General features: G+C 44.4%; 1 protein-coding gene across 5 annotated transcripts in view; it reads left to right on the top strand.

Moving 5' to 3' along the window:
- ralgapa2 (Ral GTPase activating protein catalytic subunit alpha 2) overlaps window positions 1-14,922 on the top strand; it is a 233,553-nt gene that overhangs the window by 128,987 nt on the left and 89,644 nt on the right. For all 5 annotated transcript variants that reach the window (XM_079527212.1, XM_079527209.1, XM_079527208.1 and 2 more), the window contains 4 exons: window positions 3,581-3,691; window positions 4,425-4,493; window positions 5,312-5,446; window positions 13,245-13,434. In XM_079527212.1, coding sequence (XP_079383338.1) covers window positions 3,581-3,691; window positions 4,425-4,493; window positions 5,312-5,446; window positions 13,245-13,434 — 505 coding nt within the window. The remainder of the gene's footprint in view (window positions 1-3,580; window positions 3,692-4,424; window positions 4,494-5,311; window positions 5,447-13,244; window positions 13,435-14,922) is intronic.

Here is a 14,922-nt window from a genome sequence, read left to right as displayed (position 1 = left end):
CGATCCGATACCATTGTTTGTCTAGACAGTGGTTCTCAAGGTGGGATCCAGGGACCCCTTGGGGTTCCTTGAGGGAGTTCCAAACGTCTGTAACGTCTAACTCTGAGAGTGTACAAATGGAACCAAATGCATCCGTTTGTAAACCCTCAGAGTCATGGGGGTGGTTTTTTAACCACTGGTCTAGGAAAAATCCATTAATTTAGCAGTAGATGTGTTACAGTAATAATAGTTAAAGTGCAACTCCAAGTTAGTAAAATAATAATGTGAATAGTACAGCAAAGGCAGTAAGGTTTTCTTTTTGTTTTTTGAAAAAGGGTGAAAAGTTTGCAAGGACCTTGATATAATACAGTAGTGCAAGTATTACTTTAAATGAAATCTCATCGTGCATTAAATTATGTGGAATAGCAAAGACTGGCATACTCATGGATACTAGCCTCGGTCCCAGGCTTACTTATCTGCGAAAAGAAAAGCCTGGTCACAACGTAAGGCAGAGAAGCTATCGGCGGATGTATCCCCCGGAACATCTGTCGGATGTATTTCCCCCGGATACGATATTTTCCCGACCAATCACAACACTTTTTTCATTCGCGGAGAATGTAAAGTGATTTGTAAAGCATCAATGTAATTTCCTTGGGCGATACTCCCGCTAAAATCCCGCAACTTCCGCCCAAACAAATGATAGCCTCTACAGCGTAGGTCTTGCCCAGGGTGCACGGATACCAGCATTTTAGGCCGCAGTATCGGTTTGGGAACATCTCTAATTCTTGTGTGATGTGTGTTGTTCTGAACCATTCCCTCTCTGCGTCTTTGCTTGGGGTGTTCCTCTCTGTGTCTTTTGGGGGTGGGGGGTTAGTTTGGGAACAAGGTGGTAACTGTTCCTCTCTGTGTCTTTTTGGGGTTTTTTTAGTTTGGGAACAAGCTGGTAACTGTTCCTCTCTGTGTCTTTTTGGGGGTTTTTTTGTTTGGGAACAAGGTGGTAACTCTTCCTCTCTGTGTCTTTTTGGGGGGTTTTTACCAGCTGATTCGAAGAATCGGGCTGGTCTATATTAGCATGGGAAACTTGCAACACTGGTAGTCGTTTGCAACACTGGTAGTCGTTTGCAACACTGGTAGTCGACCGTAGATCATTCTGCTGAGTGTTGCCAAGTCTGCATATTTCCAGCCAAGTCTGCATATATTTCCATCCAGCCTAACGTGGAGGCTGCTTCGCTTATTTCTGTCACGACAGTTGGCAACACTGGCAACCATACTGCCGAGTACTTCTTGCTGAGTGTTGCCAAGTCTGCATATTTCCTGCCTGCATATTTCCAGCCTAACGTGGAGGCTGCTTAGCTTATTTCTGTCACGACAGTTGGCAACACTGGCAACCATACTGCCGAGTACTTCTTGCTGAGTGTTGCCAAGTCTGCATATTTCAAAAGCCCACAAAAAACACCTTTCAACACACTACTTACACACACTCCAACTCGCTTATAATTCGCGGACCTGGCAACACTGCCTCCCCTCGCGCCATTGGCTCAGACACACACGCACACACACACACACACACACACACACACACACACGCCTGGAAGCCACCGCCCACTGTGATCTCTCCTCAGGAGAAGAGAAAGAGAAAGAGAAACAGCGGAGGAGGAGGAGGAATTGTCGCCTCACGATTTTGCTTATTCCTTCTAAATCTCTGTATATAAAATATAGCTAACTCATCGAAACTCTTAGTTACATCAATATTGTTCTTCGCCAATAGTTGGTTTGTGCCAAAGTATTACGATTATAGAATTCGCATTGGCCAATTCCATTGCCACGCACATTCACAGCCATTTCCCAGCGCGGTGGTTTGACCCAGAGCCAACTCATAGAAGAGTTACGACATTGAGGTGGCAGAAACCGAGCGCTCGAGCGCTGTTCATGCAGGCTGAACTGAACAGTTTCGGGAGACAAACACAGCAGTTACTTTTGCACCATGCTAATGCCTGCTAAAGCTAATGTTGACAGCCTGTGTGTGTGCGTGCTTGCAGCTATGGCTTGCAGGAGAGAGAGGCAGGCGGAGCGGAGGGGTCTCGTATCGCGCAGCGTGTGTGTGGAGTTTATGCTTTGAGAATTTCTGCCCTCTTCCATGGCATTTGCAACAAAAAAAACATTCTCCCATGTTGATAAGAGTATTTTGAAAAGCACTAAAGCAGTGGTTCTGAACCTGTGGTCTGGGGACCACCAGGTGGTCCCCAGCTACATGATGGAGACTTGGTAACCAAATGAACCCTTAGAGATCTTTAACTCTTGCGAGTACAATTAAACCAAGTGGGTCCTTTTGGTTCAATTTCACACTCAACAGTTGAAAAATTTAAACATCTGCATTACTTCTACACAATTTGAGAATGTAGCCAACTTAATTTGATCAACATTGGCCTGTTATCTCTCCTAATGGTACCAACATCAATACAGTTCTTTAGTTTGGGTCTGGAAGGCTAAATGTCATCAAATGGTGGTCCGTGGCTCAAATGCAGAATAAATAATGGGCCTTGATATGACAAATCTTGACAACCACTGATTTAAGGTATATTTAGAACGGATAAAAATATGCGATTAATTTGCGATTAACTATGGACAATCATGTGATTAATCACGATTACATATTTGAATCGATTGACAGCCCTATTATTATATAAGACAGAGGCAACAATTGTGCAAATAGCCAATCCACAAGTTCACAACGACCTTGGACATCTGCTATTTCACAACATTTATCTGTGGAACCATTCTGTTGCTTGTCTGGGTGGGGGGGTCCCCAGTTCAAATATGATTACTTTGGCGGGTCACAGCCTGAAAAGGCTCCTAAAATTGCTAGCCTACCACCTTGATATTACCAAAACAATTGTTGTAACTTGTTGCCTTATCTAACTATTCATTGATTCACTCCCAAAATCCATTTGGCAAAAAAAAAAAAAAACACACCTGTGTGAAGTGTGGGGCGCTCACTTCGCATTCTCTCATGTTGGGCTAGTTGGTGTCAAGGTGATGTATGTTTGCTCAGCAGTTGCTGATGTCTGCTCAGGAGGTTTGAGTGTTTACTCAGACCAAAAACAAATTAGAGGGAACATTGCCGCGGCCCACCGCACCAACCTCTGCAGGGACCCCCCTTATATTAAACACACATCTATACGGAAGCTGCTGGTTATTATTCATATTGAATCAATTCTTGAATTGAATTGATTGAATATAAGGGGGGTCCCTGCGGAGGTTGGTGCGGTGGTCCGCGGCAATGTTCCCTCTAATTTGTTTTCGGTCTGTTAAATCAAGCTACAGACAACACATTCCAAATAACCTCCATTTCCTCTAATGACTTGATAGTCACCAATGTTTGGCTCCATTTTGTACTAGGCTACACTCACCTGGACAGATCATGTTGTTGTTTACACACACACACACACACACATAAACAGACACAGATATATACATTTCAGATAATAGCACAATTCTGAAGATTGTAATCAGCTGGTAATTAATTGATTTGAATCAATTCTTGTTTGTTTGGGAACAAGGTGGTAACTCTTCCTCTCTGTGTCTTTTTGGGGTTTTTTAGTTTGGGAACAAGGCGGTGGCCCAGGTGGCCTGTGACCTGTTTCAGCTGCTCATTTCCCACTGGGAACACCTTCAGAGGCTGGAGCCCAGCCTGCCCAAGAAGATCATCCAGGTAACACACAGACACACACACACACACACACACACACCAACAAAATGCTTTTTTCACTGACAAAACCTAAATAAAAACTAAGGTATGATGACTAAGACTAAATATAGTCAACAAATAAAAAGTAGACTAAAATGTTGGGGAGGGACCAGTGGAGAAGAGATCCAGTACAAGTCATTTTATGTTTAGTTGCGCTGAAGTGTTGCGCTTTGAAAATAGCCAAATTATGCCGATCTGCTATTTTCAGCATTGAACCAAGTGTAAAACCAGCCATTACGACACCATCAAAGCCTGCCAATATCCATTTTTGTCAACAAAATCGACTGTAGATTTGGTTGACTAAAAGACTACAACTTTTCAGTTAAATATGACTAAAACTGAATGAAATGTTATTCAAAAGACTATGACTAAACTAAATCAAAATGTGCTGTCAAATTTAACACACAACGCACACACTCAAATCTCCAACATCCAACAAGGCCATGTGGAGATTCCACCAAGCAGAAATGTGAAACTCCTGTCAACAGCAATAATAAATGATCATGACGACGATTTGTTGAAAACTCGCTGATATTTATATAAGCTAGATAGAACTAGCTAGAACACAACTACTGTAACAGCCGTTAGTTAGTCAAGCTAACAATGTGTCGACGACGCGTCGATAGCTTGAAGATGATTTCTTGTCGTCAAGTGACAGCCTCCCACTCACCGGGTGTTCTACTTGTTTCATACGCAGATCTTTGTCGCCACCATCTCCTTCCTGTTGCCGAGCGCAGAGCACTCGTCTGTGGAAGCAGATAAAAAGGTAAGGAGAGCATTGATTCTTAACACATTGAGTGCCACCTGCTGGACGAAGGTGGTATGGTGCTTCAGTGGCGGGGATTTCTGGCCATTCCACTATGATGCGCTTCCATTTTTGGCTTCCATCTTAGATGCTAAAGCATAGCGATGATAGCGTCTGCCTAAAACAGAGGCCCTATAGCAACGGTGCATAGCAACCGGAGCGGTTAAAAAAATGAAACACAGCGAGGCAATGTTCTAGCGATATTAAACGCCTTAAGACGAGCCTGCTCGTCATGCGTACCCAGCGCATGGCGCAAAATGAATTACTCAGGACGAGTATACCTGTCATACGGTCCCAACGTGTTAAAGTGGGGTCCAGGGTCCTTCGGGAGTTAATATAGCATCGAAATCAGTTGAACCACTTAACCATTCTTGTAGATCTGCTATTTTCAAAGAATTTTAAGAAAATGTGAATAGTTTTGAGACGTGGCCTGAGAGACAACACAAATCTTGTATGGGGGTTCCTGGCACAGAATGCTTTGTCAGTGTCCAAATACATATTTATTTGAGGGGGTCTTTGACTTAAAGTTTTCAAGAAAGTTTATTTTTCTTTCTCTTTTGACAGCTCTTCCTTTTTTATTGTCTGCTTCCATCTCTTTTTTTTATTTTAACCATATGAAGCTCTGTGCCCAAGACAAATGTCCCTCTTAGGAAAAAAGTACGGAACGTGACCTTCAGGTGGACTGACTGTGTGTGTGTGTGTGTGTGTGTGTGTGTGTGTGTGTGTGTGTGTGTGTGTGTGCGCGTGCGTGCGTGTGTGTGTTCTCCTTCTCTCTGCAGCTGATCGTGTCCCTGCTGCTGTGTCTGTTGGACTGGTGCATGGCCGTACCCCTCAGCCTGCTCCTGGAGCCAATCACCATGCCGGTGGACGACCCCCCGTCCCACAGGGCCCCGCTGCTGGACTACATCTACAGGGTGGGTCCTCCTGGCCGTCCCGCCGCCTTGAACCGGCGGCCACCTCATCTTTGACCCTGAGCGGCCCGGAGCTTGTCCCTATAATTAGCCTCACCTCCGGGCCGTGACCCCGCGAATGTGCCTCGCTTTCCTCTGTGTTGACTCTAGTGTGTGTGTGTGTGTGTGTGTGTGTGTGTGTGTGTGTGTGTGTGTGTGTGTGTGTGTGTGTGTGTGTGTGTGTGTGTGTGTGTGTGTGTGTGTGTGTGTGTGTGTGTGTGTGTGTGTGTGTGTGTGTGTGTGTGTGTGTGTGTGTGTGACACATTAACGGCTCATCACTTGTGGTGTTTTATTTATTATTCGGGGGGGTGGGGGGTGGGGGGGGTGAGTGTGTCCCTCAGAACCTGCGAGCGTACGGACACGCGTCGCATCCGCTAGAAACCTTTAGTCGTGCGCTTTTTTGTGCCGCGGGTTGGTCCTGAATGACGCCTCCGTTTTTTTTTTTACGATCCAAGGTCCAAGGCGAGAGAGAGAGAGAGAGAGAGAGAGAGAGAGAGGGAGGAGCTCTGGGGTGTAAATGAATGAGGTATTATTCAAACGGCGCCTGCCCGGGCAGATGCGGTCAACGGCAGACCTTTGTGAGCGTGTCAGCCCAGATAAGAAATGGTCAAATTATTCAAACAGAACCTTTTGTCCACTTGATAAGCCCGGGCTATAAACGCTTGTCCCGGAGATTTGAATTGAATATGTCTTAATATGAGAGAGACTGCAGCTGCTGTGAAAGAAAAGACAATTAACGTGATTGGTTGTCCGGCGCACGGACAAAAGACGCGACACCACTGGTTTTAACCCATTTTGACCTGAGATCAGATTCTAAAAAATGTCTTCTACATCCTGACAGTTTTCTGAAAAAGCTATGTTTCTATGTCGTTCTTCGATTTTTCAAAAATAGCAGACCTACAAGCTCGTAGCGCGCCACTCGGTGGCGCGCTATGAGCTTGTAGATCTGCTATTTTTCAATAGCTAAAAGCATAACATAACGCTAACACCAAAAGGGGTTCCCGCCCAAAATGGCTTAATTGGAAATAATATATTAGGAGTGGGGTTACGAGGTGGGGCCGTACGGGGGGTACGGGGGGTTACGAGGTGGGGCCGTATCGGCACCGTATCAATCAATTAGAGCTTCTTGCTCTTCTTGCACGGAAATCTTGTATGACTTACTTTTCAGGAAATGGGGGGGGGGGGGGTTACATACTCACTAAATAAACACAGGCAGACTTAAACCTCTTCAAAAAATCACACCCGTGTGAACTGAGTGGTGCAAATCCCCCCCTCCCTCTCTCTCTCTCTCTCAATAGCAGGCAACAGTGCAACACTATCTCTCTCTCTCTGTTTCTGGCACAACAGCGCACACTTTTGGTACTCATTGGTACTGGTGCTCATAGTCACACACAAACACGGTTGAACACAAACACGGTTGAACACGGACATTTCTGTTCCTTGGAGTGGTTGCACCACTCAAAAAATAGCCGGGCCGCCCGCTGGCCTAGTGGTCCAGGCGCATGCCACACATAGGCTCTGGCCTGACGGCGCGCCGCGTGTTCGAGTCCCGTTCATGACGACCTTTGCTGCGTGTCTGTCCCCTTCTCTCTCTCCCACTTCCATGTCTGCATGTCTTCACTAACCCATTCTGCACGGGAACCCCTTTTGGTGTTTTAAACATTATGTTATAATTTAGCTATTGAAAAATAGCAGATCTACAAGCTCGTAGCGCGCCACCGAGTGGCGCGCTACGAGCTTGTAGGTCTGCTATTTTTGAAAAATCGTAAAAATGTGGCGCAAATCTTTGAATATATATTCTTTCACAGTGAATGTTTTTAACTCGGGTCTAAATGGGCTAATAACTATCAATTAAGGCAAAAAGCCCCCCCAGAAAATCTTCACACTCACAAGGTGTTGCTTGTAGCTTGCAGATGGGCTATTATCACTGCTTTTACGCAACATTGGCATATGATGAAGTGCACATTGATTTACACACCAAAGAAAAAGAAACATTAAAAACTGGAATATGAAGATACATACGATACGATACAACTTTATTGTCAGCTTTCACTGAAATGTGCTTTGCGTCCATGACGTCACCGTTCAAGATACAGACAGGACATACACAATACATTACACAAGGTACACAAGTAAGACGCGCAAACGCGGGAAGCGAACGCAGCTCGTAAATTGCAAAAACAAAAATGTTTAAGTTAAGTTTTTTTTAAGTTAAGTTTTTTTTTAAGTTACGTTTTTTTTAAGTTTTTCCTTTTAAAGTTTTTCCTTTTTAAGTTTTTTTTTTTTTTTAAGTTAAGTTTTTTTAAGTTAAGTTTTTTAAGTTTTTCCTTTTTAAGTTTTTTTTTTTTTTTAAGTTAAGTTTTTTTTAAGTTTTTCCTTTTAAAGTTTTTCCTTTTTTAAGTTTTTTTTTTAAGTTAAGTTTTTTTTTAAGTTTTGTGTGCGTGTGTGCGTGCGTGCGTGTGTTTGTGTGCGCGTGCATGTGTGTGTGTGTTTTTGTGTGTGATACAACTGCGCCCTCTGGTGGTGGGCGGGTGGTGTTACAGCGTGACACACACACACACAGACACACAGACAGGATCTGCTGGGTCTCATAGTAAATGCTCACTGCGTTCGCAATCACTGCGTTCGCAATTACAGTACACACATCACAGAACAGAAGCAGACAGGAACAAGAACAATAGAACATATCCTCTTGGTTTACCGATTTTGGTTTGAGATGTGAGGTTTCTGCCCGACAGAAACTACTACCTGTAATAGTTCTGTTCTGTTCTGTGTTCCATAATAATATAACGTCACTACATTCCATCATAACATACTGTAACATCACTACATTCCATCATAACATACTGTAACGTCACTACATTCCATCATAACATACTGTAACATCACTACATTCCATCATAACATACTGTAACATCACTACAATCCATCATAACATACTGTAACATCACTAGATTCCATCATAACATACTGTAACATCACTACATTCCATCATAACATACTGTAACATCACTACATTCCATCATAACATACTGTAACGTCACTAAATTCCATCATAACATACTGTAACATCACTACATTCCATCATAACATACTGTAACGTCACTAAATTCCATCATAACATACTGTAACATCACTAGATTCCATCATAACATACTGTAACATCACTAGATTCCATCATAACATACTGTAACATCACTACATTCCATCATAACATACTGTAACGTCACTACATTCCATCATAACATACTGTAACATCACTACATTCCATCATAACATACTGTAACATCACTACATTCCATCATAACATACTGTAACATCACTAGACCATTACTTTATAACATACTGTAACATCACTACATTCCATCATAACATACTGTAACATCACTAGACCATTACTTTATAACATACTGTAACATCACTACATTCCATCATAACATACTGTAACATCACTACATTCCATCATAACATACTGTAACATCACTACATTCCATCATAACATACTGTAACATCACTACATTCCATCATAACATACTGTAACATCACTAGACCATTACTTTATAACATACTGTAACATCACTACATTCCATCATAACATAATGTAACATCACTAGACCATTACTTTATAACATAATGTAACATCACTAGACCATTGCTTTATAACATACTGTAACATCACTAGACCATTACTTTATAACATACTGTAACATCACTAGACCATTACTTTATAACATACTGTAACATCACTAGACCATTACTTTATAACATACTGTAACATCACTAGACCATTACTTTATAACATACTGTAACATCACTAGACCATTACTTTATAACATACTGTAACATCACTAGACCATTACTTTATAACATACTGTAACATCACTAGACCATTACTTTACAACATACTGTAACATCACTAGACCATTACTTTATAACATACTGTAACATCACTAGACCATTACTTTACAACATACTGTAACATCACTAGACCATTACTTTATAACATACTGTAACATCACTAGACCATTACTTTACAACATACTGTAACATCACTAGACCATTACTTTACATGGGATGTTTAGACCCATTTGGACCTATGGCCCATTCTAAAAATATTACAGTTTTCTTTAAAACCTATGTCAGTGGTGCTCTACTCTTTTCATGTCAAAGACCCCCAGAATTATCTGTATTTGGCCGCGGACCCCCATCTGAAAATATGTTGTTCCAGGGCAGGGACCCCCCCCCCCCCCCCAGAAGCAAAGATTTGAGTTAAAAAACGTTCGTCTGAAAGAATATATATTCAAAGATTTGTGCCACATTTAGCAAGCTCGTAGCGCAGCACTCGGTGCCGCGCTAGTAGATCTGCTATATTTCAATAGCTAAAGTATAACATAATGCTAAAAAGTAAAAAACACCAAAGGGGTTCCCGTCCTGAATGTTTCAAGCCTCAGTGATGCTCTGTGGTGTACTGTACGTGTTGCCTGCTCGCAGACAATACCAGATCTACAAGCTAACGATGCATCGTTGCGATGCAGTATAAATTACTCCTCGGAGGATGCTTTGTCTTCACTTTCACGCCAACCAAATCCTTTCAGGATTTTTTTTTGTTGTCCTCGGACGTGCGCACGAGGCATGCTCCGCGCACATACATACTCATGAATAAAGCCTGCATGCACTTTGCATCTTTTGCCATTGAGAGTTGAACTTGAGTGCGTGCGTGTGCATGTGTGTGTGTGTGTGTTGGGTGACTAACAGCATGAGGCGGCTCGCTGTAAAAGCCATGATTGCACTGGACCTTATTGGTTGACTGGAGCTCCACTCAAGCGCCTCCATCTGCTCTCCGTGCCTGCCTGAGCAGCCAGCTGCACCCCTACGCCTGTGTGTGTGTGTGTGTGTGTGTGTGTGTGTGTGTGTGTGTGTGTGTGTGTGTGTGTATGTGTGTATGTGTGTATGTGTGTATGTGTGTGTGTGTGTGTGTGTGTGTGTGTGTTGCTATTGCATATGGCTGCATGTGTATGTGCGTTTGTTAATGCCTGTGTGTGTTCTTCTGATGTGTTTTTCTGCATCCGCTCGTGTGTCCCTGTTTGCTTTTGTCTTTATTATGGTGTGTGTGTTCACGCGCGCTTTTGTGTGCTTTTTTTGTGCGCTCGCACAAGTGAACCCATCCATCCATATGTGAACCACTATCTCCAGTATGTTTGTTCCATGTGGTATTACCTTCCGGGAACTGTTGCTATGTGAGGTACTGGCACTTAGTTGTCAAGCAGAGCCATGGGTGTCCCCCCTCCCCTCCTCTCGCAGTCTCTCTCCCTCTCCTCTCATCCCTCTCCCTCTCTCTCTCCCCCTCCTCTCATCCCTCTCTCTCCCCCCTCTCTCCATCCCTCTCCCTCTCTCTCTCCCCCTCCTCTCATCTCTCTCTCTCTCCCCCCCTCTCTCCATCCCTCTCCCTCGCTCTCTCTCTTTGGGGCTTTGGTGCGGCAGCTGTTTGGTTGAGGTCTTTTCAGCATCAAGCTCCTAATCCGTCCCCTGTGCACTCACGAGCCTTGTGTGTGTGCGCACGTCTCTCTCTCTCATGCACATACTGTCTACTTATACTACATCGCCCCACACACAATACTGTTGCAGATGACAGCGAGGGCCCGGGCAGCCTGCCTCGTGTGTGTGTGTGTGTGTGTGTGTGTGTGTGTGTGTGTGTGTGTGTGTGTGTGTGTGTGTGTGTGTGTGTGTGTGTGTGTGTGTGTGTGTGTGTGTGTGTGTGTGTGTGTGTGTGTGTGTGTGTGTGTGTGTGTGTGTGTGTGTGTGTGTGTGTGTGTGTGTGTGTGTGTGTGTGTGTGTGTGGATGGGGATTAGCCTTTCCATAGCTTTAACCAAATTGTTGTACCCTGAGTTGGAGGCCCCGACATGCATTTCTCTCTCTTAAAAAATATATAAATATTACCCCCACGTATGTCTTTCTGTCGATGCCTTGCCTCTAAACAGACCGTTCTGTACACAGGTGTGTGTGTTTGTACGACTTTCTGTCGATGCCTTGCCTCTAAACAGAGCGTTCTGTACACAGGTGTGTGTGTGTTTGTACGTACATGTTTGCGGTGGGAGAGCCAGGCCCGGGGATAAAGTCTTAATTAAATCAAACAGAGTAAACCTGTCCAATGGCTGTAATCAACTGCCCCAGTGAGTCTTATCGAGGCCTGCCAACCGATGCTGCGCCATCTGTTATGTAGATCAATACACTTGCATATCACAGGAGAAACGGATTAGTAGCAATGAAGACCCTCCTCTCTCTCTCTCTCTCTCTCTCTCTCTCTCTCTCTCTCTCTCTCTCTCTCTCTCTCTCTCTCTCTCTCTCTCTCTCTCTCTCTCTCTCTCCGTCTGTCTGTCTGTCCATCCATCGGCTTGTGATGTTAACCCATTTTGGGCGGGAACCCCTTTTGGTGTTAGCATTATGTTATGCTTTAGCTATTGAAAAATAGCAGATCTACAAGCTCATAGCGCGCCACCGAGTGGCGCGCTACGAGCTTGTAGGTCTGCTATTTTTGAAAAATCGAAGAACGACTGACATAGAAACATAGCTTTTTCAGAAAACTGTCAGGATGTAGAAGACATTTTTAGAATCTGATCTCAGGTCAAAATGGGTTAATATCGTCGCTGTCGGATGTAAGCCTCATACATCATGTCCAAAATAGGGATGCTCCGATCAGGTTTTTTGGGACCGATCACAGATAGTTTTTCTCGTGATCTTTCTCATGACCGATACCGATCTTGTGCGTAAAGAGAAACTTATATTTTTCAAAAAATATTATGAATTATTTTATTGCCAGGCTAGCAGTTAGCATTTATGAAGTTCCCAGTGCCACCACACACGTTCACTTTAAGAGTCGGAGTTTGCCCGCCCCTCCACACACACACTCACTACACACACTTTAGTATCATTGGCACAAGCACACACTGTTTACCTTTTGTCAGAAGTTTTTACATGGCGGGAGCCGTGAATAACTCTTGATCTAAATCAATCCGTCAATCCAAGATTATGTTTTTGACGGCCCATCGTGGTCCCGTCGCTAGTCGCGTTAGAATCAATCATACCTCCCGTTGTTGTCGATCGCCTCGGGGGTGTTTTGGCTACATCTAGCTCCTTCAGCTACATCCAAGATGGCGCCTGGTGCGTCTCTAAATGTGGTTCCGTTGCTGCAAATCGCTGGGCGCTCTGATTTAATGGTCCTAAATACCCCCGGGGGTTCGTGGAGTTAACCCATTTTGGGGCGGGAACCCCTTTTGGTGTTAGCATTATGTTATGCTTTAGCTATTGAAAAATAGCAGATCTACAAGCTCATAGCGTGCCACCGAGTGGCGCGCTATGAGCTTGTAGGTCTGCTATTTTTGAAAAATCGAAGAACCACTGACATAGAAACATAGCTTTTTCAGAAAACTGTCAGGATGTAGAAGACATTTTTAGAATCTGATCTCAGGTCAAAATGGGTTAAAGGGAACCGTTAAAATCCCATGCCTAACAGTACATGCAACTATGTGTACAATCTCTAAATGTGCTGCACTGATGCGACTCCTCTGTGTTGTGTTTGTCTCCGTGGTGTCACCATGCAGGTCCTACCTCCTCAGCCTGGCCGACCTGTCCTCTGTGTTGTGACCTGTCCTCTGACCTGTCCTCTGTGTTGTGACCTGTCCTCTGACCTGTCCTCTGTGTTGTGACCTGTCCTCTGACCTGTCCTCTGTGTTGTGTTTGTCTCCGTGGTGTCACACCATGCAGGTCCTGCATTGCTGCGTGTCGGGCTCCAACCTGCACACGCAGCAGAGCCACTACCTCCTCAGCCTGGCCGACCTGTCCACGGACTACGAGCCCTTCCTCATGCTGGGCCAGGTGAAGAGCTCCGACGCCGCCGCCTCCTCCCACGCTGCCAACCCCGCGGACTACGGCAACCTGCTCACGGTGGCAGAGGGTACGCTACGCACTGTCACACATCACGACATCAGTGTTGATGTCGTCGACTAATACTATGACGAGAAATGGTCGTCGACTACCTTTTTCCACTGACGAAAACTAAATGGAAACTAAATGAAAACTAAGCTACGATGACTAAAACTAAAGACTAAATATATTGACAATTTCTGTATACTGTATATATGCACATTGTGTGTGTGTGTGTGTGTGTGTGTGTGTGTGCGTGCGTGTGTGTGTGTGCGCGCACACTTTTTCACACAAAAACCAAAATAGATTCCAGGGGAGATGTAACCTCTAAGTACTCTGTCCATTTAGAACCTCTCCATTAAATGTCAATATATCTCATTAAAAGTAGGAAAGGTAAATCAAGCATCACTGGTTGAGTGGAATGTTCACATTAGTGCTTAGCCCCGGAGAGACCACCCATTATGGGGTTTTGATATAAATGTGAGGTCTTTTTCCCTTCTTTATATTTGGTGACCTCGGTGTTCCATTAGGTAATGCATTTCCATTTCTCCCGCGCACGGCGCACACGCGTTTCATCATGTCCTCAACTTTTGATCCTCCCCCTCCTCAAAAGTGCACGTGTTGCTGCGTGTCTGTCTGTCTGTCTGGCCACTGAAACAATGTGAGGATGTTTCAGCTCGTGCTGCTACTGATGTGCTGCTGCTGCTGTAAATGAGCACACAGCTGCGTAGAAACAACAAAACACTATCAAAAGAGAAAAGCAAAGGGAGACCGGCCTGGCTGTATGCACACACCACCCCCCCACCCCCACCCCTGCGTCATATTGATCAAGTCACATCAAAGAACCAGTGCATCTCTAATGCAGCTCGGCCCTGCTTTTCCAAAGAGCTTTCTCCACTTTGATGGAGGATGATGGTATTGATAGTGTCACAATGCAAAAGCACGTCACCTTGTGCTTCTTCTTTTTTATTTTATTTTTTTCTCCTGCAGCACTATGGAATAAAGCACCGCACGTATGCCTTTCACTCGGGGTAGTAAAAAACCTGTGCATTTACATAAACGCGACTCGCTGAGTAGCGGCCTATTCAGCGGCCTGTAAAGGGTGTTGGTTCTCTCATTAGCGCTCGGCTAGTCTCGCGCGCTCGCGTCCATTGTAAGGAGAGTCAATGGCCTTTTCAAAGTTGTCTCTCATGATTAGATGCCGCCTACTTAGAGAGGTGTGCTGGCCAAGCCGTTGGAGGCAGGGGGGACGACGACGACGACAAAAAGAAAACATGAAATGAAAATACTCCTATTAGTGATTATGAATGAGGTTTGGCTTTGTATGAAAAGGGCATAGTGAGATAGCGTGTCAATACAACGGGAGGCTTTTGAGAGATGTCCGTCGGGGTCTGCCTCAGTCATGCAAAAGAGATAACCACACACGCGCGCGGCTTTACTCCGAATGCATCCTGCCGCGTTCACACTTAGCGGCTACAAAAAGCGACAGGCTGCAACAAGTCATGTACGGTGGAAGTCA

The sequence above is a fragment of the Electrona antarctica genome (assembly GCF_951216825.1).
Source record: "Electrona antarctica genome assembly, chromosome: 18".
In the NCBI taxonomy this organism is placed as follows: domain Eukaryota; kingdom Metazoa; phylum Chordata; class Actinopteri; order Myctophiformes; family Myctophidae; genus Electrona; species Electrona antarctica.
Note: the sequence above shows the minus strand (reverse complement) of the source record. Positions and strands in the feature narration are given on the sequence as shown.